Genomic DNA, 26,746 nt, shown 5'->3' with positions numbered 1-26,746 from the left:
ACTCAGGCCCATCAATCAGAACGTCTCTTGCAGATTCCGACGCTGATACGTGTTTATAGGTAACTTTAAGAATCTTGTTTGCCGGTAAACTTGTTGTTTATTCTTGACTTGATTAAAAACGATTTTACCGAAAAAAGCTTTATGGAGAAATTGTGTTTTGTTGTTTGTTACTAATAATTAAGTAAAGTAAAATCAGCGATGTAATAAAAAGTACAAACCCTAACACAATATTATAATCACTATGTCTTATATAACAAAGTCCCCCGTCGCGTCTGTATGTTCGTGATAAACTCAAAAACGACTGAGCGGATTTTCATGCAGTTTTCTCCTATCAATTAGGTAGAGTGATTCATGAGGAAGGTTTAGGTGTACCTACAGGTCGCTAGTGGTCAATATTTAATACATTTTTTTGCATTTTGTCTCCCTGTGAATTTTAGAACTTCATTTACTATTTCTGTATGAAAATTTATAGACCTATTAATTAATAATACCTGCCGCATATTTAAATTAATATTGCAATGACATAAAGTTATAAGAAAAGAAAGATTGCGTTAATAGTGTAACTAACTAACTAACTAACTAATTATTTTGGCTCGGTGATCCAAAGAGAACCTTGGCCTCCGAAACGAGAGCGTGCCAGTGCCACCTGTCTCGATCCGATAGTGTAACTAAGTACCTAATTCTTAATATTATTAAGCTTATTGAAAGAGTACTTAATTAAAAACTTAATTCAACATGACTACTTTTTTTGGTTATCATTGCTGAGAACTGTTGGGTGAGGGCAGCGCATGAGCGGTTGTTTTGGAGATCTGGGATTTTTATGTCTTTTGAAGTTTTGACTGATATTTTTATTATTAGTTTAATTCATTCACGAAAACGCTTTTAATTTTACACAAAAGTTTTTATGAAACGACTACCTATTAACTTTAGTGATCTAAGTAACGGTAGAACGGTACACATATCTAGGTGCCAGGCAAGCACAGCTCACTGCCCAGATATTTAGTAACAAACGTTTTCACAGATTCAGCAACACAATGTTTTTATTGTTTTATTTATTTGATAAAGGACACTCCAACTCAATTCATCTGCATCTCACTTCGAATAAAGCTTAAATTCAAACAAAACGAACACCTCCATAAACCAAACATGATTTCACCGCTCGGAAGTGAGCCTTTATGGCCATAGCCGTTGGCCGTTACTGCACATTGTTCATAGTCGCCACTTTAATCAATCCACCCCTCTCCTCTCTCCCCTTCACAAATATATATAAACAGGGGCTCATCTAACGCTCCTAAGAGCTCCAGTAACACTGGTCAGGTTATGAGCGTGCTACGTTTAAGCCCCCATTTTATTTAAGGCAGCCTGCCAATGAGCAGGCGCGAGATAACGGCCCATGTTCGGAAAACTAGCGCCAAGGCAATTAACCAGAAACTACGGTATTACGATACACGAGTATAACACCTTTTCTGCGCGAACAACAGGCTAATGAAGTGGAATTTGAGTGGGTCTACCAGTTATGAAGGTATCTTGAGAGGTGTAAACAGCTGGCGTAATCCACGCCAATAATGAGTTAGTCACGCATGAGTTGGGTGCAGGTAGTTGGTGTTATGTGAATTCAAGATTTCTGGTTTACATAGGCTAGTTTTTTTTCAGAAGTTCCATGTCTGAGAAGTGCCTCAAAAATACCTAAATAACTTCATAGCACACTTCCTCACCTTTCGCATTTGCCCTATTTTTCTAAGTAATTTAGACGTACCCAACATATAACAATGTCTGACTTGCTTTGAAAATTAAACAGTCATCAAACATTATATAATATGTAATTACTTGTAAGCTAATACGTGGATTTCGGAATCTTAAACATATAAGTATTATAAAAGAAGGAACAGTACCCAATCCTTGACTTGACTGAACGACATGGAATTACTGGTTCACTATGAACATTTTACGATAGAGTCGGACCAAGCTAACTCTGCATTGCATTTACAATAACAGAATGTGGCAATGTCATCATTAATGTCAAATTTCTATGAAAATATCATTTTTAGACTGACACACGTTCACCTTGTTCTGTTCAAATTGGTGCAGTGGCTATAAGGAGCTTTATTCATAGATACTTCTCGTATTGTATAATTAAGTCACATACGCTCTACATCTACAGTCACCAGCCAGCAGCTATTGATTTTAAAAGATATTTCGGTTGTGCTAAAACGAGCAGCGGAGCGGGTCGGTCATTGGGGCTCTGCGGCGGGGCTAACAAAACGTCTGTCTGTTAAACTTACGTAGATATATTCTGAATTTAATCGAAGAATTTCAGATACGAAATGATCATTATATCGTCATACCTAAACCTACATGCCAAATTTTGTATTTTAGTATTAATGTTTCATCCCGGATTGCTTCGAAATGGGAACCACCGTTTTCTAAAAACCTAAGTTAAAACATTGCGATTATAACTATAGAAAAAACAGGACATATGTTTGAAACTTCAGAAAAATGATTATTTCCGGTAATGAAACCTACCTCAATCAAATTAACAGCCCTTATAGTCCCTATACCCACCTAAAACTTCTTTGAAATCGTATCGTTTTACAATTATTTCTTTGATTTATTTGATTCTAATTTAATTAATTAATTGATTTAGTCTTCCTTATGTTACATAATTAAATTTTTCATTTTTATTTCTAATTTGACGTGTCCTTACTAACATTAGCATATTAAGATTAATTTTATTGCATTACTAACAAATAGTATGGGCTGATGTCTAAAATAAATGATTAAATTTAAATTAATTTAATTCATCAGGTTAAATTGTATATTATTATGTAACCTTGTGTACAAAGTTGATAAAAAACTTCTGTGTTCTTCCACCTCGATATTATATCCAAGCAGACATTTTGCGTCTTGTACTGGTAGGTATGGAGGTATATAGCTAATTGCAGAGTGCAAGCATTGTTGTCGCGCCCCAGGAATTACCCCGCCATGGGTTTTAATTATTCTGTGTGACTTTTTGCGTTTCTGTATTTGTAAAGGTACTTAGTGGGGTATGTTGCTGCTAATGAGTGATGCTGATTACTTTGCTTTTCTTATGAAAATTTACGTAACTGATACAGTTGGTGATATGTATCTAAAGTTTTCGTGCAGTCTTGTATTATAATTTTCTAATATTCCGCATATATATCACGAGCGAATCCTTTGACAGTTATCACACTGATAAGGTTTCTGGGTGTGGTGACTATGTAGTAATTGTAGTAACCGCCTTATTCTTCGAAAGCTTCATGCTGTCACCAACGCATGAAAAACATATAATATTCCACAGGCCACAGGAAAACTGAATTCAATCATTAGAGCGGCCTAAAGCGGAGCAGTAAAATTAAGTACAAATTTTCAAATCTTAATTTGTAGCATTATTATTAACGTCAGCCTAATTATTATTTACAGCTCTTTGCATTCCAATATTACCTTACTCGTATTCCGTTTTATGGCGTCTATGTACAATTCAAACAGGTATGACTTATAGCCCGTTCTCAATCGGTTTTTAGAAGGCATTAAGTCTTTACCATTGCAACGTCACTTAGGCTGTTTTTAAATAAATTTTCAGAGGAAATGCTACGCATTTCTCGACTGAGTAATGCCTCCCGGCGCACCTGTGCCTGAAAATGTTACGTACAGCGGGTGATATGGCAGATTGCAGTAACTGTGTGACGTTTAGCGTCGCATAAAGTAGGGTTAGGTAGGTTAAAAAGAAGTACAAAGATAAATTTACAAAAGATATTTAAATCACCAAAAATTTAAATTTAGACAACCGGCCAGCACAAAGCGCCAATCGCGAACGAGGTTTTATAGCAAACCGTTACAGCTAAGAGTTATTAATTTATAACTAATTTCAGTATTTCAGGACGACTTCATTGTTTTGTGTTGAAAATCTAAACTAAATCGTTATTAAAAGAGTAAAGGGGCCCACTGATTACCAGTCCACCGGACGATATCGGCCTGTCAGTTGTTCGGAACTGTCAAACTTTTGTTCTAATTGACAGGCCGATATCGTCTGGCGGACTGATAATCTGTGGGCCCCTTAAAATAAGAAAAACAGGTAGGTATCTATACTGAGGATTCATATAAGGTGCGTTGGGGTAAGATTGAAAGGGTTTTTCATGAGGGTTAAGACAAAAAATCGTCCGTATGCCGAAGCATTACGGGCGACTTTTCACCTTACTCCGCATGAAAAACCCTTTCAATCTTATCCCAACACACCTTACCTCTAACAGTCGAGCCCGTAGGTAGAAAATTCGGGTGTTCTTCTAGAAGCACTTAGGTAAGTAACGCTAAGAAAGCAGATGCTTTCCAATAAAATTACACGATAATTTCACTAAATTACTTTTTTATAAGTAGTGGGTATCCACTCAATCCGAACTCATAACGCAGCACTACTGAAGGCTATAACTAGTTCCATTTCAAATATCTACCACCAAAACCAATTGAGTGGGATGTAATGGAACCTTTACCCGTACCATAACTCACTGACAGTGTCAAAACTGACATATACTCTAACGTCTACGTAATTTACTTTCTATACATCTCGCTCGCACTAATATGTCAGTACGAGCGAGATGCATAGAAAGTAATTTACGTTTACGCTAGCGTTTATGTCAGTACCGAACTGGTACCGAACTACCCCGTACTTGTAATACAAAACTAGTTTCACAAATCACTAAGCTAACGCGAATTTTATCTGACTACGAGCCCTGAACATGGTGCAGTGAACAAGCACACACATAATGTACACCATACGATTATAAGTTATTATGTTTCATATCAAGTGGTAAAGAGCTTCTTATTTAGGTACAATGTGCAAAATATGATTTGATATCTACAAATGGCTCGTGGCAGAAAAACATCGTGATGAAACTAGTCCCATTAAGGCCTAGTTCTCTTATGGGTTGGAAGGTCACATAGCAGTCGTTTTTATTTAAAAACTAGTGCTCTAGGGATGAGATCGCGGACCCCTGGCATCCCAAATGAGCCGTAGCATAATGCCGGGACAACGCTAGGAGGGTGGATGATCAGCCAAAAGTCGTGACCTGCTGGATAAAGGACTTCCTTAAGGATCTCCGTAACGTCCACTCGCTGCGCTGCCCGCATTCAACGATTTCTCGCGACTAGAAGCCCTACCGCGAGAAACCGATATTTCGCTTCAAAATAACGTTTTTCCATGCTGGCCAAAGATAGATATAACTCCGTAATAGATGGATACAGTCTAAGGAAAAAACGTGCCTCGAAAATCACGTAAATTTGATTCTCGATCAGATATCGCTACTACCTTTGGCCTACTCTCGTATAGAGCGCGTTGACGGTTTCGTGTTTTTTAAAAATTTTAGCGAATATCAGTAAAAGAACATGGGTCAAAATAATAAAAATAATTAATGCAAATAAAAAAAACATTTATCCATATTTAAATACATTTTATCGTATTTTTACAAATCTTCATTTTTTAAAGTGTGTCGATAGATGGCAGTGAATTTACTGTGGTTACAAAATTTACTATGACAGTACCGCTCTATAATATTATATCCTCTTTGATGCTGGCGATAGGTCCCAGACCCAACTAGATGGTTGCCTGATGGCTTTTGTATTACTTAATATGAATGTATCTGACTCGAACAGGCGGCTTGATAGTTAGTGTAGCTTTGTACCTACTCGTATTTAGGGGTTCCCTAAAAAAATATCATACCTATAGTACAAAACCAGCAAATACTTGATTATCTAAATTCTTCTTCAATTCATCAACAAATTTTATAAACATCGAATAATACCTATACCATTCTATAAAACAATACAGTCATTCGACGAAGCCGTCCACACAGGGCAATCGTGCGCGCACCCGAGCTGCATACATTTGCCATTGTTAGTAGCTCGGTACACGTCATAGTCATCGGTCCACTGTATACTTTTTACACTGTGCCTATACTATGGGTATATATAGCTCAACATCGATTTTATATTCAGAAACCTCTGTTCTTTTTTTAATAGTTGAAAAATTGTCCCATTGCTAGACAAAGGACGCCCTTGTCATTCGATATTTGATACAATGAAAAATCTGTCAGATGGCGTCTGTGGACTCCACACGCTATTTTATTTAAGCTAAGTTTCAAACTACACTTGTTCTCAACCTTTGAAGTTGGCGGGATTTCCTACGCCTGGAAACTTATGCTTCACTTCTATTTACTTACAACTATACCTACCTATCCGTAAGCGTACTGTCAGTGAAACCACATAACTTACTTCAGTTCACTGTTATATTTAGGTAAGTAGGTATAGGTAGGTAACTTATATAAGTTCTAATATCAGTGACGCGTAAAATAAGAGGTAGTTACTAGGTATACAAAGGCGGAAAAGTGGATCGGTGCCTATATACTTTACTTAAGTATAAGTATGTTAGGGCACCGACCTGTAGGTAATTACCTACATCACGAAATAAAATGATGCTTGTAATATGCCACCGTCTTCAGCATTGTGCGTAATCTTTTAAGGACCCATAGGCACCATGATTGCGAACTAGATATTTTTTTGCAATTTTTCGGGTGGTCTGTAAATTTTCTTTAATATTTAACCTCATTATTCATTTCGTGTAGTAGGTAGTACGTAGTACCTATCTATTAGGCAAACCTCGAATAATATTCCTAAGGGCCTCCCGCTAACATCGAAAATCGTTTACCTCTCTGTCGCTCGAATAAGCAAGAGCGATAGAGATGCATAAAACGATTTTCGATGTTGGCGGGAGGCCCTCGCCCTCAGGATGTTTTCTGGCCTAAAAACCTACTCCGAAAATCGAAATTTCGTTATCTCGATCTCTCTCGCTCTCGTATTTGAGGAATAGACAGACAAATAGACGAGCGAACAAAATGGTTCGAAAATTCGAAATAGGGCCTCTGTATACATATTCCATGTCTGGTATCTGAATAGCGCCCGCTGGTAACTAATTAGGGGAGAGTGGGGGAATTGGGAACACTTAACTTCAAACGCTCTAAAAAGATATAAAAATATCATAAGCCGAATTATTTTTTATTCTCACCGTTAGTTTGGTTATCTCAATCTGTCTATCTAATTTTAACAAAATAATAATTCTTAGTTTTATCCTACAAAATTTGGGCGAAAACCAGAACCTTGCCGTTCCTTTTTATCCGAAACCGTATGGGGTAATTGGAAACAGTCCGCGGGGGAAATGGAAACACTGAAGATTTTCAATTTAGTATCACTTTTCAAGGACCTTTTTTTACCTCACAGGATACATAACAATTTACAAAGTATAAAAATATTGGATTTTTAATCAGTATGTAGTAGGAATTGGTAGGAATGCTTGAGAATGCAAGGGGTAATTGGGAACGCTCTCGTTTCCTTAGTTCCTAATTAACCCAATTGAATGATATCAATAAAAATGAGTATCACTCGTGATTGTAATCTCTAATCTAATATGTCTCACTGTGTTTATTTATCCGCCGTCCCCAATTCCCCCACTCTCCCCTACAGGAGCTTTGTAAAACCGGGATCACCGCTTAATTTTAGGCCCGGTTCGGATTCCGTATTGAATGGGGAAAACTTGGTTCGCAACTAAAATGGAAGGTGTTATGAAAGGGTAGGTAAAAAGCCGTTGAATTTAAATTTTAATTAGAAATGAATTATATTCTGTGGTTATTCGGTTCGTTAGATTTGTTTGTTTAATTTAATTTGGACATAAAGAGTAACTCACTGAAGATTTTACAAACAAAATGTTTTACCCGATTTTTCTAAATGTACAAATCTCCAGTTCCTTATCAGAGTAGATAGTACAACTGACATTATGGAGGATAATAACATTAATAACTAAATTTAGAACTGAATGACATGTTATAAAATCAGCTCGGTACCTATAACAATGTTTTACTTTCCTCATTGGTTTCCTCAAATTATTACTAAAAGCTGTATATTCCTATGAAGCCCGAAATATAAGTTGGGCAACCTTAGTAAATCTACAAGACGAAGTTACCTAGATACCTTGTGGTAAAACGAGATCTAAAATAAGGCTGGAATGAAAATAAAGACTTGCCGAGGTAGGCTCAACTCTGGATTGGGCTAAATGAAATAATTAGGTAAAACCTAGATCAATAAGTAAGTATTCGAATAACTTTTATATTTGTGTTTTTATATCCCGGATAGCAATACCTATAGCTATATATTATTGATGACGTATTGCTCATCAATAATAGGCACTCTTATTGATTACATGCGAGCAAAATTATCTTTAAATCGGCTGGTTATTGATCTATCCAATTAAGCTGAATTTACGATACTGCCTCGAGTGGATGTTGTAACTCTCGGTACAATTCGAACCTTATTGCGAAGCAATAGAGTACAAAAATATATACACATTTGCTGACAGTACAAGATTTCAATTACCTACCCCTACAGCCTGCTATTCAAGGCAATTCCATTCAAAAAATGTCAATGCTCTTTTCAGCTCCTAATTAAGTAAGCTTAGAACACGAGTTATATGTACCACATGGTAGTTGCATTAGTTATATGTATACACATAGCAACAATTAAGACGGTAAAACTGAAACTTGGAAAATAAATGTAAGTAGGTAGGTAGAGAAAGCTGTCTTAAACCCGTTAAATGGCATTGAAATCTAGGCATTAAATTATTTATCTCCCTCCTTAGATCTAAGGCTGCGTCTTATCATAGAGTAACTTATACTAGAGCGGTACTGTCATAGTAAATTTTGTAACCCCAGTAAATTCACTGCCATCTGTCGACACACTTTAAAACTAAAAATAAATATTTTTAAAAGTACGATAAAATGTATTTAGATATGGATAAATGATTTTTTTATTTGCATTAATTATTTTTATGATTTTGATTTTGACCCATGTTCTTTCACTGATATGCGTTAAAATTGTTAAATAACAAACGAAACCGTCAACGCCATCTATACGACAGTTGGCCAAAGCTAGTAGCGCCCTCTGAACGAGAATCAAATTTTCTTGATTTTCGAGGCACGATTTTTCCTTAGACTGTATCCATCTATTACGGAGTTATATCTGTCTTTGGTCTTATGTAGGCGAACGACTTGCGAACGCGAAGCGAGCGGCGCGACGCGGAGAGGAAAAAACAAACCGTTGATGCGTATGGAAGTGTCCTAGGTGAGCGTTCTTCGCGCGAACGCGGGCGGCGCGGCGCGGCGCGATACGATGGCCTTGTCCGAACTGCCCGGGACTATATCTATGCCAAATTTCAAGTAATCGGTTCAGCGGTTTAAGCATGAAGAGGTAACAGACAGACAGACAGACACATTTTCGCATTTATAAGTACACTAATCTGGATACCTCGCCCGCTTGGCTAATGTTGATGCTAACTGTATGAGAGTGAATGAATTCAATGAATGCATGTGTAAATTAAATTGCTCACAGAACAAATAAACTTGAGTTGATAAACATTGACAAATCTTTTCAAACTAATGTTTACAGCATTTTCAAGTGTCAAGAGGATGTGGTATTAAATAATAGTCCAACATAATAATAGTTCTAAGTATATTTTAAAAAGCTGGAATGCTAAAATTAAATGCGTATAATTTACAATGGTGCCTCCAGCTTAAAATAATAGAATTAAAATATCAACTAAGGAAATAGTTCAAATTAAATATCTTTGAGAACATATTTTGCAGCTATACTTCCTGTTGGTGTATAGAATAGTTATCATTTTAAAATAATGATCAAAAGTTAATAGTTACTTATAAAAACAATGGTTACTTAAAACTAATAAGTAGTAAATAAAACTGATAATACATTATTTTATTGTAATTTCATGGTGTTTGAGCACATTATGTCATGGTTCCAAAGACCGGGTTGTGCCTGCAGATGCTTGGGCCGTACTCCATGTAAGCCTGCTTAGTGTGGCACACCTGGTAGAACTCGGGGGTGGATCCCAGCATACTTCCTCCGAACCAGACCGCATACCTCTGCATGTTATGAGAGATCACCTGAACATCAATAGGCTTAGGCGTGATCCGGCCCTCAGAAAGCATAGTTGAGAGTTTTAGTCTTGCATCAACTGTGCGCTTAATGTCACGCTGCAGTCTCCTACCAAAGTCACGGAACATAGTTGAGCCACCAGATAACACAATGTTTCCATACAGACCTCTCCTCACATCGATAGGGCAGTTTTGAATCACCTCATCCACCATCTCATTCAACGGCACAGTGAAGTCTGCATTAGAAAACTCAGGGTGGAAGAAAATCTCTGGTCCCAGGAATCTTTCATAACCAACATCTACACTAAAAGGATTCTTAGTAATAGCATTAGTGCCTGTGTACTTCTTCATCCACTTTGCTGGGTCACTATCATATTTGGCAAACTCTTTGGCAATATCGGGGCAAATGTAGCTGTATCTCTCCTTAATAGCTTTTGCTGTTTCTAAGCTCTGTTCCGGTGGGATACCAACCTCGCGCTCACGCAGGAGTGACTGGATGAATGAGGTAATGTTTCTACCAGCTATAGGGATGTGTTTAATACATGATCCAATGACATATCCTTCAGCTACAGGCACTATGTGGGTGACGCCGTCGCCGCTGTCGACTACAATACCCGTGAAAGTGCGTTCCGCTGACGTACGCGACTTCCACGACGCAGCGAGCGCTAACACCGCTTGCACGGCGATATACAACCCAGGCACATTAAATGACTCAAACATAATCTCTGCCAGATATTCACGATTCTCCGGCGTGTTTAGCGGCGGCTCGGTGAGCAAGAAATGATGATCTTCGGGCTCAGCGCGGAGATATTTGAAGATGCATTGCTCTATGTAACGCTCCATGAGGTCCCAGTCCTCTACGAGACCGTGGCGCACGGGATACTTCACCGAGTACCCCGTCGCGTCGAACGCTTCATCGCCGATGAAGAAATCCAAGTCCTCGACCGCTTTCGTCATGCGCCTGGTACTCTGATCGCCGACTTTCGCCGTTTCCTTTATCGCTATGGCTGACGGAATGATAAACTGAGGTTCCTTGTTGCCGGCGAACCCCAGCTTGGTGTAGCCGGTACCCACATCGATGACACAAGCAGGCAAATGGTCTCCCATTGCGACACTGTTATTTATATTTTTTAAGAAATCAAAAATTAATAGATATTAATAATAGGGCTTAAATGGGTGCGGACTTCGATAAAATATTGCTTAGGTTCTTTGACGTATGAATGAATCACAGATGTGTCAACTTCAGCCAATGAGAAAGCACAAGTGTATTCGGAAACCTATTCATGATCGGGACTGAGCAGACTTCGAGAGTTTTGGTAAAACCAAACTTGAAGGTTTAGTGGTCACGTTAAATTTCAATATTAGAACGCATTATATGTATTTATGATTGATTTGACTACATTAAATTTTGTTTTAAATAAACGAATATAACATATGATATGATTGTGTTCTATGTCTTTGTACAATAAAGAGTTTATACATACATACATACATGATTGGGTTTCAGAACGCTTCCAAGAGTATAAAACTGTTTGAGCAGCTTGTTTAATCGTTACTTTAATACCGTGTCAGCAAAGTGTCAGTGTAAAAATATAGCACTTATTCCGTGTTAAGGGCCCTCCACACTCGTGCGCGAATCGCGGCGCGAAGTCTGGAGCGGCTTTAAGTTTTGCACTCTTCCTGAATTTCATAGACATAGTATATACAAGTAGTTATAGACATGAAACCATATATATATATAGCATAATCCTTTTTACCTATGATGCCACCCGGTCGGTGATAAGGATTCCCGTGCTGAGGATCCGGAACCACGGCTGAAGACGTCTATCTCCGAGTGCAACTTTCTGCAACGTAGTGCAGGGAAGTGACTCCTATCAAAGACTTGTTTCGCGCTAATTTACTAATCTGCTAGCTCAGAATTAGACTCACGGCCCTATCTTCCGTTTAGTTAGTTTTTAATTTAAATACATTTTGTAATTTTAATCCGGGTATTTTTCTTCAACGTATCCTATCCTACTAAATGCGACTTAAAACGTCACATTGGCATTGCACTATTTTCTCTTATAGGAATCGCAATAAAACTATCCTTCTCTGTCAAAGAGACACTAGCGCCCCTAGCGGTGAAATTAAACGCAGTAGCCCTCATTAATTAGCAGTGGCGCTAGTGAGCACGTTGATGTGCTCTTACATACTTACACTCTTTGGCCCTGATAGTCAGGGGGCCCCTTTAGCCCATTTTTTATACAGGGTCAATAACCTGTAGGGAACAAGTGCGAAAGTGACGCATGACGACAAGTGATAAAAATGCGACCATGATACCGCTCCTGTACTTTGAAGTTTGATTCAAAGTGTGTTCAAAGTTTGAACACACTTTGAATAATCCAAGGTATAGTAGCCAATAGATGGTACATACTTGCCTATATCAAAGAGGATATAATAGGATAGAGCGGTACTGTCATAGTAAATTTTGTAGCCACAGTAAATTCACTGCCATCTATCAACACACGATTAAAACTAAAGATAAAAATATAAAAAAATATATTTAATATAGATAAATGGTTTTTTTTTATTTGCAATATTTGCATTGTATATTTTTATATTATTTTGACCCATGTTCTATAACAAACGAAACCGTCAACGCCATCTATACGAGAGTAGGCCAAAGGTAGTGGCGCCATCTGATCGAGAATCAAATTTTCTTGAATTTCGAGGCACGTTTTTTCCTTACACTGTATCCATCTATTACGGAGTTATATATCTATTTTTGCCTATATGCAATAAGCTCCCTGCCAGATTGACCAGCGCTAACGCGATTTATAGTTCGAAAAATGAAACAACTGTTATGATAAAGCAGGTAATAGTTATTTAATGTGACCTGATACTAATATTATATTTACAAAATTTACATTACAGGAATGTAAAGATAGAAAGTATCTACTATTGATACTTTTGACGTTGTTTTCGACTAAATTTTATGCCAATAAAAATATTGAAAATAAACCTTCTACCTAATTAAGGAATGATACCATTAAATTGTTAGGTCTAACAAGTAGTATACATTAATAAGTATTTTTTTATGAAAGTCGCCAGCTTAGAATGCATTAAATTAAGTCTTCGTTAATAGTGATACTATCTAGTGATCATTAGCAAACCTAAGGTACTGTCAAACAAAATCCACTGGTCAGGAGTCTTCGAACCAATGGCTTTTTGGTGTAGCAAAACCTCTTAAGGAAATCTGACTAATCCCACATATCCCAATGAGCCCCAAGTATCACTGTGCATAATGACCTGCCAATGCCTGCTGTGTGCAATGTGCCTTTGACCGCCAGTCGTCAACTGACGCGCTGGGCTACAATGTAATATCAACCTAACTTGGTATAAAAGGCGTGGGGTTCAGAGTTACGGTAAGATAGTAGTCATTTTCGTAAAAAACCTAATGTATGTGCCAATCCTTGGGATTAGGTTGCCTATCAGACCCCAAATCAAATCAAATCAATTTCTTTAATGGCTTTTGGAAATAAGGGCGTGTTTATATATGTTAATTTAATAGCCGCCATCGACAGTTGATTTTGTGTAAACGAGCCCTTAGTTTACAACTAATAATGCTAACAGACGAGCGTGCCGGACCGCGACCTCCTTGGTCCGGTAAGCAGATCTCTTTCTCGCTTTCACTCAAAGCTGCTGCAGCTGCGTCCTTAACGGACATAGGTACGGCGAACCACCCGAACAGGCCTCAAACCGTACCAAGGTCACGGTCCCGTGCGCCCGTTTGTTAATGCTTTTGTAAACATTACCATATCACTTTAATATTTTATAGCCAGATTATACTTAATTACTTCCACTTTCGTTTCTAAGCTTTCACATAACGGTATTACTTTATTTAAGGCGTGTCTATCTGACAATTTACAATAAAAAAATAAAATCTGTTCGTATATATCAATTATTCAGATAGAACTTTGGTGGTTACATTGAGTGAGAAATTTCAACAGAAATAACAAAATAGGTAATATAAATAAAACATCCTGTATACTTACACTAAAATTCCTTAACCTAATATAATAATCAAACTGAGATTGATTATACTCTTTCAGAGTGAGTCTGAATAACGAAAGACGAACCTTTTAAATTCAGTTGTGGCAATACCATTGGTATCATGTATCTAGTATATAACTGGATCAGGTATGAGGGGTGGGGGGGAAATAACCGAACGGGATAGTCTTATGTATCTTTCAGTAGGAGTAGCAGGGAAAGCGTTATTATTGTTTGTCCTTGTTACAGGCTCACATATTTTTTGATTCCCCACCGTAAATTTGTATGGTTTATGGTGGGCTGCTACAAATCTATTCGACTAATCATATTGTCGCATTGCGTATGTTCTGTCCCTCACGGGCGCACGCGTATAGCACGTCTATAGGATCCTACCATCTATGATTGATATTCACCCTTTGACTGCCAAAGACGTCAACAGACGGCTACAGCCCAATATCAACCTTCGTGCATTGCGACAAGGTTCACAATCACGCGCCGCACCCCATAGGCGTGGCTTTCATATTAGTTAAATTTGCATTATTACACCCAACCTAACAGTTGTCTGGAGGAGATCGCTCTTTAAAGATAAGATCTCATCTCCTACGTTTTTAACTAAATTTTTGACTCTTTTCTTTTTGTTTTTTTACCGGGTGGCTAAAAAATAAGTGCATTCCCGCCAGGCCTGTTTTGGGATTATACTGAGCAACTTTTACTATGCGACCAACCACGAAATCGCTAAAAAAAATTTAGCCTGCCATAGAAAATGGACCAGCCAAAATGTATGAAACAGGCAAAAAAAAATTCGCGATTTCGAGGTTGGTCCCATAGTAAAAGTTGATCAGTATAATCCCAAAACCTCCATGGAAACGGGAATGCACTTATTTTTAGCCACCGTGTATATGCAACTACGAGTATTGTAATGCAAATAGTTTTCTGTGGCGCGAAATTCAATTTATAGGTTTAAACTCTCGTTATTCAGGCAACCACATGTTGTAACAAACATAAGTCAAACAAAAAAGACTTGCCAAAATTCACATGTTATATTATATGACTGTATATTATATGTTATATGACTTCATTCTAACAAAATCTAAGTGAATTCAAAAATTTGAACAGGAGCCCGATTCAAATTTAACCTTTTCGACGCCAACGACAGATATATCCGATCTAACTGCAGGTCCAACGCTGATGACGGAGCAACATAGGCCTTTTTTATTCGTAATTATGGCTTCTCTGATACCAGGGAACTTTGCCAACGTCAAGTGTATTAGATATATGTATATAGTAAGTCATCAATATTCAGTCATGCGTCGAGGCCTTCACGATGCACTGGAGGATAGCTGGAGCAGCAGTACAAGCATAATGGCGACCTAGACGACGAACCGCCGAATGATGTCCAAAAAATTTGGCATAGGCCTCTCCCATATTCCTCCACGAGTCCCTGTCTTCGCCACAAGGCTCCAGCCACCTGCCTGAACTCGTCTTCCCCATCTCATTTTTTTGTCTTCCATCATTCCTTTTTCCATGGGTAACCATGTTGTGATGTCTTTTGACCAATTTTCTCTATTGTCTCGGAGCATGTGGCCAGTCCACTTCCACTTCGACTTTAGTTTTTTGTGTGGTTTACATCAATTATTTTTGTTCTCTTTCTAATGTCGTCCAGTTTTAATCTCTAAGTTTTATATTCAACATGCTACTCCATACTATTTTGGCAGACTTGAAGAGCTTTCCTCTCCTTGACAGATTAAAACCGTAACAAGTTGATGAACTTTATCAAAATCGTAACAACTTGTTGAATTTGAATCGGGCTTCTGAAGTGTAACTGACCAATAAGCAAAGCATCTAGATTTCTCTTAGTTGAACTTATGTTTGCAATGTCTCCTGATTAAGCATATATATGTAACATTGAGATACAAATTGTAGAAAATGACACTTTCAAATTAAATATTGTCTGATTACATCAACTAACAACAATATAATCAGTATTATAATTTCTCAGACTTATAAACATAGACAAAAAACACATTTGAAGCATTCCACGGGATGTCCCGTACAAACGGATTTTATTTTATGAATTAGAACCTTTTTTTCAGTGTTTAACTTTAAAGCCAATATTTAAGAGCATTTGTCGCAGAAAATAAACTCCTATAACTGCAAATCTTCACTAAATTCGCGTTTGTACGGGACAATGGTAGGCAACTTCATGTAATGCTCCAATTCTTTTGTTAGATTTATCATTTGCCCTAACATTGTCCTCCGTGTCAATGTTCTAGATTTCTCACCACATTGCATAATCTGAGTCCTCCATGTCAAAGATTGTGAAGAATCCAAGAATGGTCAGGTACACTATTACATTGCCTGCCAGGGTCAAGTAGCATGCTCCCGCTGCAATCTGGAAAAGATCAAGACGGTTTTTGGCAATTTTGTTTATTAGGGAACCTTTTTTTGCTTTGAAGTCCGTCGGCGTCTAGTCAGCGGTATGGAAAATGGCGGCGCTGCGCGGTTGCGCCAATGTTGCGTCGAGCAGCAGCCATACAGTTGACTAGACGCCGACGCTCGAGAGACGCTAGTACGACTAGTGTGGGATTGCCCTAAATGATTTAATTGTGAGTGTAAAAAGTAATAGTGGTATAAAAATGTTAACCCCAATAAAAGCTTCATGCCCCAACAAGATAGACAATCATTCCGGTAATATTGTAAGGAACCCTTGGATGGCAGAGGGCAAAATACGGCCAGTCGTTGGTCCTTGGAGGAAGCATATGTCCCAGCAACTGCACTGAATGGTATTGTATAATTGTTACTAAATTTTGCAAGTGCGGATATCAGTTTTCAGGTTGCAAAAATAGCTTGGCCTTACTCTGCCACAAATGCAATATTTTCTTATTGAAATATCTTTATTATATAAAAGATGTAAACAGTGGTACTACTTTTAATACACATGCAAGAGAAAAACAACACTATTTTACTTACAGTGCCTACATGGGCAAGCACAATGGGTAGACCAAACGAACTGACAATTAGGCCCATGGTCAGAAAAACTGCTGTCTCCATACAGGGTGAATTACCACCCGCAGTGCTGTCTGTGTGTCTGCGTGCTATCATCGTTGGGATGGGGCACAGCACGTAAAACAGGACTACGAAGAATGGCCACCATAGTCTGAAAGTACAAACAAAATTGGAAAATTGTATGTTGTGTCATTTGGTACACATATAGTAATGACTTGGATGTGTAAAAGGTTTGGTGCATCATTTTTTTTTATCTGGATGGCTTTTTTATTAAACATTATTTCAATCACCAGTATCAATTTATCTAACGAAAAGTAAGGGTAAAATCAATATTCTTATTTGGTTCAGCTGTGAAGTAAAAAGAGGTCAAGGTTTGAAATGCTAATGCTTGTACCATAAAAAGTAGTCATGTCATAAATCAATTTAAATCTGCAATATTCTAAAACTTTTAAGGGTTTTTTTTTTATCACAACACAATCCTACTTGTAAAGTAAATAATCATAATAGTAAAGAAACCATAAAGTGCGAAAATAATTACCCGTATTTCGGTAAGGCACACGCTAGTATAACCATGGTCATACCAATGGAGCCAGCAAAAGCCAGAGCTATCAACCTGAAATCAGTTAACCAAAAAGTTATTACAATCCTAATAGAAAAATACACACAGGAAACTATAGGTCTATATTGTAATAAATTCTAGCTGTCAGCTTATTCACCTACATGTTTTATAAGACTGTTTGTTTCTAAATAAATAAAAAAATAATAAGTAACCTTTTTGAAACATCGTTTTTACTTACAGCACATGGATATAAAATAAAGCTATTCATTTTTAGAATAGGTAGGGATCCAAAGCTTGTATGGTTGGCTCGAGTAACTCCACTAGAGTTGCAAGTGCCCATAGGCTGGGGTGGCTAACACATTTATTTGCCACCGTTGTGGTACAAAAATAAAGGTACTCAGAATCAGTAGAACCGAAAGTTGTCAGAAAAAAAGTTCTGTAAGACTCGTCACTATAAAAAAATACATAGAATCTGAAGAAATCAATATATTGAAGGAAATAAATTCATTTTGCTATAAACGCTACAATCTCTATCAACAGACATATTTTAAGATACCATAAAAACACCATACTTAGTTCAGAGTACATACACTATGACGTCTATATTTATTGACATATATATATACAATAAAATACCTACACAAAGATTAATTTGAACATTTTTTGTATAGTTAATCTAAAAATGTGGAAATATTTTTTTATCGTAAGTTTGAACATCTAGTTGGCATCATTTCTTTACATAATGTTGACATAGTAGCCAAGATATTACCTATAGTGTAAAATCTCATTAGAGAAGTACCTACAGTCTGTCCTACTTAGAAACAATTTTGGTATTATCAATAAAAGCTACTGATATAAACAATGAACTTACCCTGTAGTTCATCCATGAGTAAAACATGAAAAGAGAAAAATAAACAAATTAGACTTGCGGTAAATTAAAATTAAGAACTTATTTGTAAATAATAGAAATGAGTCATTGAGACTGACTTTCATGAATTTCTTAAGATTGCAAGACTGTTATACGATATAAAATGTATCCTATTACCTTTAACTCCTGCCATTGTTGTAAATTACACTCACTACAAAGTGGACAATCAAGTGTTTGGAATTGCTAAATTTTACAAGGGCAGAACAAGTCGAGTACACATACCATGCAAATCATGCAATTTATGTACGAAGAAAAATTAGATACAGACTACAGATTAGCTAGAGAAGATAGATATTAGAAATTCACCACAGAGCAAGCAAATTCATATTCTAACTTTGTAATGTTGGCTGACTTGTTTATGCGTTGAAATTAATACTAACAAACCAATAATAAATTAATAATTTTATTAAATCTACGCGTTTTTACTGATGTATCAAACAGAACCATGTTTTGACATTTTGCTTGGCTGTTGCTATTGCTATTGCTTTTCAGTCAGTCGGTTTTGGTAATTTTGGTTGGACTTAGTTAGGGACACTAGCTTTGATTAACGTTTATTTGCCGTAATAATTGAAATTAACAATAATACATAATCCGTACAGAAGTATATTTTATTTTATTCATAATGGATGATGATGCGGAAACCTACAAATTATGGCGTATAAGAAAAACTGTAATGCAAGTAAGTTTATAGGTTATATTTAATGTTTTCTGCAGTAAATGTTTGTATTTTTCCTGACAATAGTTAATCGATGTGCTTACTGCCTTTGATAATTTGTTTAAATCGCCACACTTCTTTTTTTCATTTCATTTGGAATTGTTATTTACATGGGGTTTACTCATGGTTTACTGGAATGTAATGATATTTTTCAGTTGTGCCACGACCGTGGATACTTGGTTACACAAGATGAATTGGATCAAACTCTCGATCAGTTTAAAGAGCAGTTTGGTGATAAACCCAGGTTTGTCCTCCCTTTATAATAATTCAATAGTGTTACTTCTTGCCTAATCATAATTTAAAAATAATAAATTTGTTTTACTTTTGATTTTATACGTAGTTTTTATTTTTATACAGAACAGTACATAACTCATACTAGTATAGTGTAACCAACTAAACTATAAAATTGTTTACATTCATACTTTAAACTTTAAATGTAGTGAGTATTGAACTCTGGGGAAACATCTATCAGTATAATAGTAACAGAGCTCATAAGAGCTCTGAATACAAAAGAGAGCAGTTTATTTATTTATTTAATCTTTATTGCACAAAAGAAAATACAATCGTACAAAAGGCGGACTTAATGCTATGATGCATTCTCTACCAGTCAACCTTCGGGCAAAGCAGAGAATTTGTAGGCGGCAGTTCATACTATAGTTCACATACCTCCATGGGTTTTGTAAAGACATTTTTTCAAAGAATTAGGAATTCTTGCAGTACCCAGTTTGTATGTCTTGGTGCTGCTCACAAAGCCTCTTAAAAACGAGTCTCGTAATGAATGCTTACTTACATGCACCAAAACTATGAGTTAAGTTTTGTCCTAGACTCGAGGTTGCTGCACACTCCGCTGGTCCCCAAGCCATAAGCTTTTATAACAGATTGCCTACTGAATAATTTTGATAATGTTTAAGATTTAGGCTTATTATATTATGATCTTCTCATCTCACTAAGTTATTAATAGTTTTAGTTTTAAGGCATGTATTTCATCAGACACAATACCTGTATTGTTTTTTTGAATAAATGTATGACTGACTAGTACAAGTAATATTGATAAACTAGTGTTTTCCTACAATATTAGTTAAATAATAATAATAAATAATATTAGTTAAATGTAAATAAATACAAACTCATAAATGTTACTTACCCAAGTGCAATCTTGTGTTGTCTGACAATGTTTGGTTTATTAATGCATTTTTAACTTTCTCATCTAATACTTGTAATACAGTAGGCTGCATTGTTTAAACAGTTTACTTGTGATTTGTGCAAAATATTACCTAGCAAAACTTATATACTCTCCATGAGCAAAACAAATCTGAATCTGATTGCCAGAGACAAGACATGTCATACACATGTCAGTGTTTGATATGTTGACAGTATATGCCAGTGATACTTGTTGTAATTGAAAAGTTATAGAGTAGGTCATAAATAAGTAAAATAAGTGATAATATACCTTTGGGTGTTATAGGAATTTCAATACTTCAACTCATTTTCTGATTTCTAGTCTAGAAATGTATTGGTTTGGGCATAGACTTATATGACTGTATAAAATGAATAGTCTAAGGAAAAAACGTGCCTCAGAAATATACCAACCTTGGCCTATTCTCGGATAGATGGCGTTGACGGTTTCGTTTGTTTAACAATTTGAACACATCAGTGAAAGAACATGGGTCAAAATCATATAATAAATACTAATAAAAAAAATATTTATCCATATATACATTTTTTGATATTTTTATTTTTAGTTTTAATTGTGTGTCGATAGATGGCAGTAAATTTACTGTGACAACAAAAGTTACTATGACAGTAGCCCTCTATCCTATATGTATATATTCTCTTTGGTTTGGGTAACGTGATATTTAGTGACCACAAATCTCGAACTCAGTACCGAACATGACTCATCATAAACTTTTTATATTTCAAGTGAAAAGCGGCCAGCTAGGAGTGATCTGATTGTGCTGGTGGCCCATAATGATGACCCCACTGATCAGATGTTTGTGTTCTTCCCTGACGAACCCAAGATTGGCATCAAGACCATCAAGACTTATTGTACTAGGATGCAGGAAGAGAATATTCACAGAGCAATTGTAGTGGTGCAAGCAGGTAACATTCATTTATTTATTTTATTTTTATTTCATACATGGAAAACCAACAGCTACATTCATATTTCATGCTGTGTTAGTAGGCATTTTAACTTAAAAGTGTACCGTTTACTTTTTACGAAAATCCAAACACTATAAATTATAAACTGAAATAAATGTCATATACTAAGAAAAAGTGACAAAGGCGTCCAGTGCCCTAGGCTGGAATCGACCTATGCCTCTGTGGCCTGGTGGCCTAGTGGCACAGGCACCTGCCGCGATAGCAGAGAATGCTGGTTCGATTTCAGCCTGGGGCACTGGAGGCCTTGGTCACTTTTTCTTAGTATATGAAGTTTACTTCAGTTTGTTATACTAACTGTTATCATTTTCCAGGAATGACCCCATCAGCCAAGCAGTCGCTAGTGGACATGGCTCCCAAGTACATTCTTGAGCAGTTCCTTGAGTCGGAGCTGCTCATCAATATCACTGAGCACGAGCTGGTCCCGGAGCATATTGTGCTCACCCCGGATGAGAAGCAGGAGTTGCTGGCGAGATAGTATCCTTTACTAACTGAAACAAGTTTTAAAAGATCAAAGGTTTAATGTATTGGGCTGTTTTCTAGGTTTGTTAAGAGTTGCAAGAACCTAACTACCGCGTACAGACGCATTATTGCAAAATATTGTAAGATTTGACAACTTAAGTACAGCACTAACTATTTCAGCAGTCAAATTTGTAGCTCCAATATTTTGCAATACTTTAAAATTTATTGTGCAACTACTTCTTCTATTGTTACAAGATTATTCCAGAATTAGGGTTCTAATCTAAGTTCCTTAACCCACTCTCTCAGTAAATTGAAAGAGAACATGTTAATGAGAATACAGGCTGGCGACCCCGTCGCACGGTACTTCGGGTTGAAGAGAGGACAGGTATGTCAAATAGTAATTTTGAATAAAATACAGTATACAAAAAAACACCATGTCTTATACAAAAACGTGACTCATGCGCCAAGATCATAGGCGCAAGGGAGCTAATATAAATCTTATTTGAAAATATGAAGGTTACAACAAATATATAAACGATTTTAAGCGTCGGGGGCACTTCTCACCACGACAATTCCTACACAAAGATAATCCGTTCAAATATCGAGCCTACAAAAGGTCCTAGAAAAGAAAACTGAATATTTTATAATTTTTTTCGGGTTTAAGCATGTTGAAACTTTTGCGTAGACAGTGGCGCCGCGCTCACTTTTGTAATCAGTGACAGTGTACGGTTAACTTTATAATGGAGGGTGTCAATGATTATCCATAGATGGCGCTATTGGTCGTAAAGGCAAGTTTATTTATTTGATTAACATTTTTTTTCAGGTAGTGAAAATCATCCGATCTTCAGAAACAGCGGGAAGATACATTTCCTATAGATTAGTTTGTTAGATATAAAAAAGTAATTAAATAAGTTTCTAAAATCTCCAGTGTTTCATTTGTTTACACCCTTAGCCGAATCGCCAAACGATAGGTACGATCGACTTCGGTTTATTTCATTTAGAATAATAGTAAAGACTTCTGCGTACCTTGCAAAAACTGGCATGCAATTTGAGATCATTGCTTGCTAAGTAGGAGTAACGAATTTAATCAATCGGTGGAACGGCGCAATGTATCGCAGATCGCTTGCGATTATCGGCGACGTTTGGAAAGGCCATAACGTTCAACCAAACCAACGTACTGCCAGCGGATTTAAAATTTAACTGCAAGAAGCCGCTATCAGGTCATGTTTTGACCTTTGTAACCTGTGTAGTCGGGCCGTTATTACTACAACCAGAGAATGAAGAAGACATAGAGTGCTCACTCCATATATATGGGTTTGGTTACGATTATATTCGTAGTCTACATCTAGCGTCAAGTAGCGGAACCCTTAGTACTGCTACTCGACAATAGATGTCGCGGCAAATGGAAAGTCTAATGATCAACGATTTTCAGCTAATATTATAACCGGATTAACCGGAACTCTATTTTCAACTCCTGCTTATAATATTAGTTATAATTTGTTGTTTCTTGTCGCGACACATGTGACATCTAGTGTCGAGTAGCAGTACTAATAGTTCCGCTACTTGACGCTGGATGTAGACTACGAAAATAATAGTCTTGGTAACAAAACTGATTTATGGACTGAGCATTCTATGTCTTCTTAATTCTCTTTGCTACAACCGTAACATATAATAATCGTTTAAAGCGCCAGTGAGCCGAAAATTGGTAACTTTTAGAATGACTAACGCTACGCGTAACAATATGTAACTTGCGCACGCAATGCTATCGTAACTGCGAGCAATTCTGACAAACAAGATTAGTGCAGGTGCTTAAGAGGATAGTCGACGACCGCTATCGATGTACAAATGTAGTCTTGTGTTCAAAAGTGCTCCAAAAGTTTGCCGATTCCTGGTTAAGTGATAGGCTAACAATACGTTTCAGTTGGAGAAAAGAATGTGGGTATTTAACTGATCACCAGATATAGTAAATTGAAACATCAAAAAATCCTTTTTTCCACCAAAAATAGTAAATGATCACTAAAATTAGAACTCCATTTTTATTAGGGTTCCGTACCCAAAGGGTAAAAACGGGACCCCATTACTAAGACTCCGCTGTCCGTCTGTCTGTCTGTCACCAGGCTGTATCTCATGAACCGTGATAGATAGACAGTCGAAATTTTCACAGATGATGTATTTCTGTTGCCGCTATAACAACAAATACAAAAAAAAGTACGGAACCCTCGGTGCGCAAGTCCGACTCGCACTTGGCCGGTTTATAAATTTTACTCTTCTATTAAAGAGAATGACACCAAACTAATCATTGTTAACCCAAAATTAGTAAATGATCACCAAATTTGAAAACCAAATTTTTTACATCTTGCTATCTTATTAAAGAAAATGACACTAAACTAATAAGTACCTAATTGTTAACCCAAAAATAGTAAATGATCACTAAAATTCAAACTCCATTTTAATGTAAAATTGTAACCAAAATTTTATCATCTTGCTATCCTATGAAATAAATAACTGAATAAATAAATAAATAAAAGCAAATAACTCCAAACTAATCACTGTTAACCCAAAAATAGTCAATAATCACATTTCATTATAATTATTTGGTTTTTAATACAATTTGAAGTGATTGAAACAGCTGGCACTTTTGTAATTTTAGACCTTTTTTTTTGGTAAGATTTTTTTATTTAAGGTACCAAAGTATTTTTTGGTGGTCATTATCTTTGTAGCCGAAAAGAAATGGCAACATTATTGCGAAAAAAAACCGCAGGCGTTGACTATGAATGACCTTGTTGCCGGACCGGCTTTGTCCTTTGTCATATTTTTAACAAATTTTACACTTTGTCTTAGTAAGCGAACGCAAACGCGGGTGCGGCGGGCCCTCGGCGTTCGCGTTCGCAACGAAATCGCCCACGTAGGGCACTTCTATAGGTATCAAAGGATTGATTCACCCTGCGCCACATCGCTTCGTTTCGCGTTCGCGTGTTGTTCGCTTAACGAGCAAATGCCATGAGTTAAATAGCTTGGTCCGACTCTATTACACGGTAATGAAGTTCTTCCTTAAATCAAGGGCAAATCGTAAGAAAACGGAGTGAAATTTGGTTGCACCTAAGTACCACGCCTGTTTAAATACCTATTGTGCATCGATTACCGCGTGCCTTATATGTAGGTAATATTAGCTTATTCGGTAGGATATCCTGATGACTAATTAACTTTTTCAAGGAATGCACATGATGAACAGTCTGAGCTAGGCGCCATTCATTTATTACGTAAGACGATCTAGGGGTGGAGGGGGATCCAAGATGTCTTATTTTTTCTTACAAGGGGGTGGGGGGAGTCTTAATGGTTCTTACGTAAGATCACAAATATGCGAACATTTTCAAATTTCTATGAAGTTATGACGTTTAAAATAATACTTCCGTACTATGCTGTGAAACACGGTGCAGAGTTAGCTTAGACGAACTTTAGTACCTCTGTTAAGGTATGAATAAACGTTTAAAAATATATTTTTTTAAAGTAAAAACTAATAAATCAAACCAAACGTGCAAGTATTCGTTTTTCCTTTAGATTCTTGCGTAATAAACGTACCTAGGGGCGCGAGGGGGTCAAAACCTCAGAATAATGACTAAAGCAAAGAAGCCGGGCAAAAATAAAAGCTTGGTAAAAGATATCGTATTCACAACACGTTATTACTTTTTGTCTATGAGTGAGTGAGACAACAATCCGCAAGTTCTTTCGTTTTGTTCAGTATTGTCATAAGATAAACTGAGGGAAATGTCAAATGGTCCTATGTGGTTCTATAATATAATCCAGCCAAATAAAATATATGTTCGTTATTTCACAGGTAGGTGTCAACTGTAACAACTTGACATAGTCGTATTATTTTAGTTGAAATATTTCGGGATGTTTCAGCGGTCATCTTGGTTTATTTTAATTATATTTTTGCTATTCCTGAAAGATTGTTGGAATACGTGCTGAGTTTTTATTTGTAATGGTTTGAAGTTCCCTTTGTGATAATGTCTTGTGTGATCGAGGGCTGTAAATCGCATACAGGAAGAAAAGAAAATACGCACGAACCGATAACCTTTAATCGGTGAGTTTTGTTCAATTTTGAAGAAATTTATTTATAGGACCTGACCCTAAACATAGAAATCGATATGTTGTTTATGTAATTATTACTTGCATTCAAGTCTATATAGATTTTTGCATATATTTTCGAACTTTTCTGCTAAGTATGAAAGGTTATATTTTTGGCATAGTGATGTATCGACCTCAGATCAATAACCTATCGACATTTACAGCTTTCTTATAGTTTGGCCCAGGACTGTCTCATTTTAATTGATGAGTACAGTCAAGGGCATAAATATATATACATTCCCAGTCTCAAAAATATGTGTACGCTCAGACAATAAAATCGTGTTCACATATTTTTAAGCCATTTGTCTGGATCGATATTTTTGCCTTCGACTGTACCTATAGTTTTCTTTGTTCTTACTTACTGACAGATTGTGTTTGCCAGACTATAGTTTAATACTAAAAACCGGTCAAGTGCGGGTCGGACGCGCGCACCAAGGGGACCGTACTTTTTAGTATTTGTTGTTGTAGCGGCAACAGAAATACATCATCTGTGAAAATTTCAACTGTCTAGCTATCACGGTTCATGAGATACAGCCTGGTGACAGACAGACGGACAGCGAAGTATTAGTAATAGGGTCCCGTTTTTACCCTTTGGGTACGGAACCCTAATAAAAAAGACATTAATGATCATTGATGAATGTTCCTTTTATTAATATTGTTGGTCACAAAACTCAACTTTTTATTTCAGATTTCCAAAGGACGAGGAATAGGGGATATTACTGCAATGTTCTGCCACCAGAGTGCAGCACTAGCTTTTT

At 36.7% G+C, this 26,746-nt stretch overlaps 3 protein-coding genes across 5 annotated transcripts in view; 1 reads left to right on the top strand and 2 right to left on the bottom strand.

The window, feature by feature from the left end:
* Window positions 1-9,547: 9,547 nt before the first annotated feature.
* On the bottom strand, window positions 9,548-11,288 carry LOC134749585 (actin-related protein 3). The gene has a single exon (XM_063684586.1). It carries the CDS (start codon window positions 11,109-11,111, stop codon window positions 9,855-9,857), a length of 1,257 nt encoding a protein of 418 aa, XP_063540656.1. The 5' UTR covers window positions 11,112-11,288; the 3' UTR covers window positions 9,548-9,854.
* Window positions 11,289-14,081: 2,793 nt separating this feature from the next.
* Window positions 14,082-18,747, bottom strand: LOC134749441 (leptin receptor gene-related protein). The gene is made up of 4 exons (XM_063684376.1): window positions 18,644-18,747; window positions 17,578-17,653; window positions 17,004-17,190; window positions 14,082-16,425 (listed from the first exon to the last, which is right to left on the bottom strand). Exons 1-4 carry the CDS (start codon window positions 18,657-18,659, stop codon window positions 16,312-16,314), a joined length of 393 nt encoding a protein of 130 aa, XP_063540446.1. The 5' UTR covers window positions 18,660-18,747; the 3' UTR covers window positions 14,082-16,311.
* A 291-nt stretch (window positions 18,748-19,038) lies between these two features.
* Window positions 19,039-26,746, top strand: part of LOC134749439 (DNA-directed RNA polymerases I, II, and III subunit RPABC1) — a 215,448-nt gene continuing 207,740 nt past the window's right edge. The window contains exons 1-6 of one of the 3 annotated variants that reach the window (XM_063684375.1): window positions 19,039-19,205; window positions 19,397-19,485; window positions 21,163-21,341; window positions 21,713-21,875; window positions 22,167-22,245; window positions 22,684-22,752. In XM_063684375.1, the coding sequence (XP_063540445.1) occupies window positions 19,149-19,205; window positions 19,397-19,485; window positions 21,163-21,341; window positions 21,713-21,875; window positions 22,167-22,245; window positions 22,684-22,749 (633 nt within the window). In that variant the 5' untranslated portion in view covers window positions 19,039-19,148 and the 3' untranslated portion in view covers window positions 22,750-22,752. Of the gene's footprint in view, window positions 19,206-19,396; window positions 19,486-21,162; window positions 21,342-21,712; window positions 21,876-22,166; window positions 22,246-22,683; window positions 22,778-26,746 lie in introns of those variants that run through there. The other 2 variants (XM_063684373.1, XM_063684374.1) reach the window with 2 other exon arrangements.

This window comes from Cydia strobilella, chromosome 18, assembly GCF_947568885.1.
Source record: "Cydia strobilella chromosome 18, ilCydStro3.1, whole genome shotgun sequence".
Lineage (NCBI taxonomy): Eukaryota > Metazoa > Arthropoda > Insecta > Lepidoptera > Tortricidae > Cydia > Cydia strobilella.
Note: the sequence above shows the minus strand (reverse complement) of the source record. Positions and strands in the feature narration are given on the sequence as shown.

What these genes read in the sequence shown, in the direction of transcription:
- LOC134749441 (XM_063684376.1), bottom strand. An exon ending in TGTGCCTTACCGAAATACGG is followed by an intron (nt 17,191 to 17,577) that starts GTAATTATTTTC and finishes TTGTACTTTCAG; the next exon opens with ACTATGGTGGCCATTCTTCG. An exon ending in TGCTTGCCCATGTAGGCACT is followed by an intron (nt 16,426 to 17,003) that starts GTAAGTAAAATA and finishes GATCTTTTCCAG; the next exon opens with ATTGCAGCGGGAGCATGCTA.
- LOC134749585 (XM_063684586.1), bottom strand. Translation starts at nt 11,111, where the DNA reads ATGGGAGACCATTTGCCTGCTTGTGTCATCGATGTGGGTACCGGCTAC.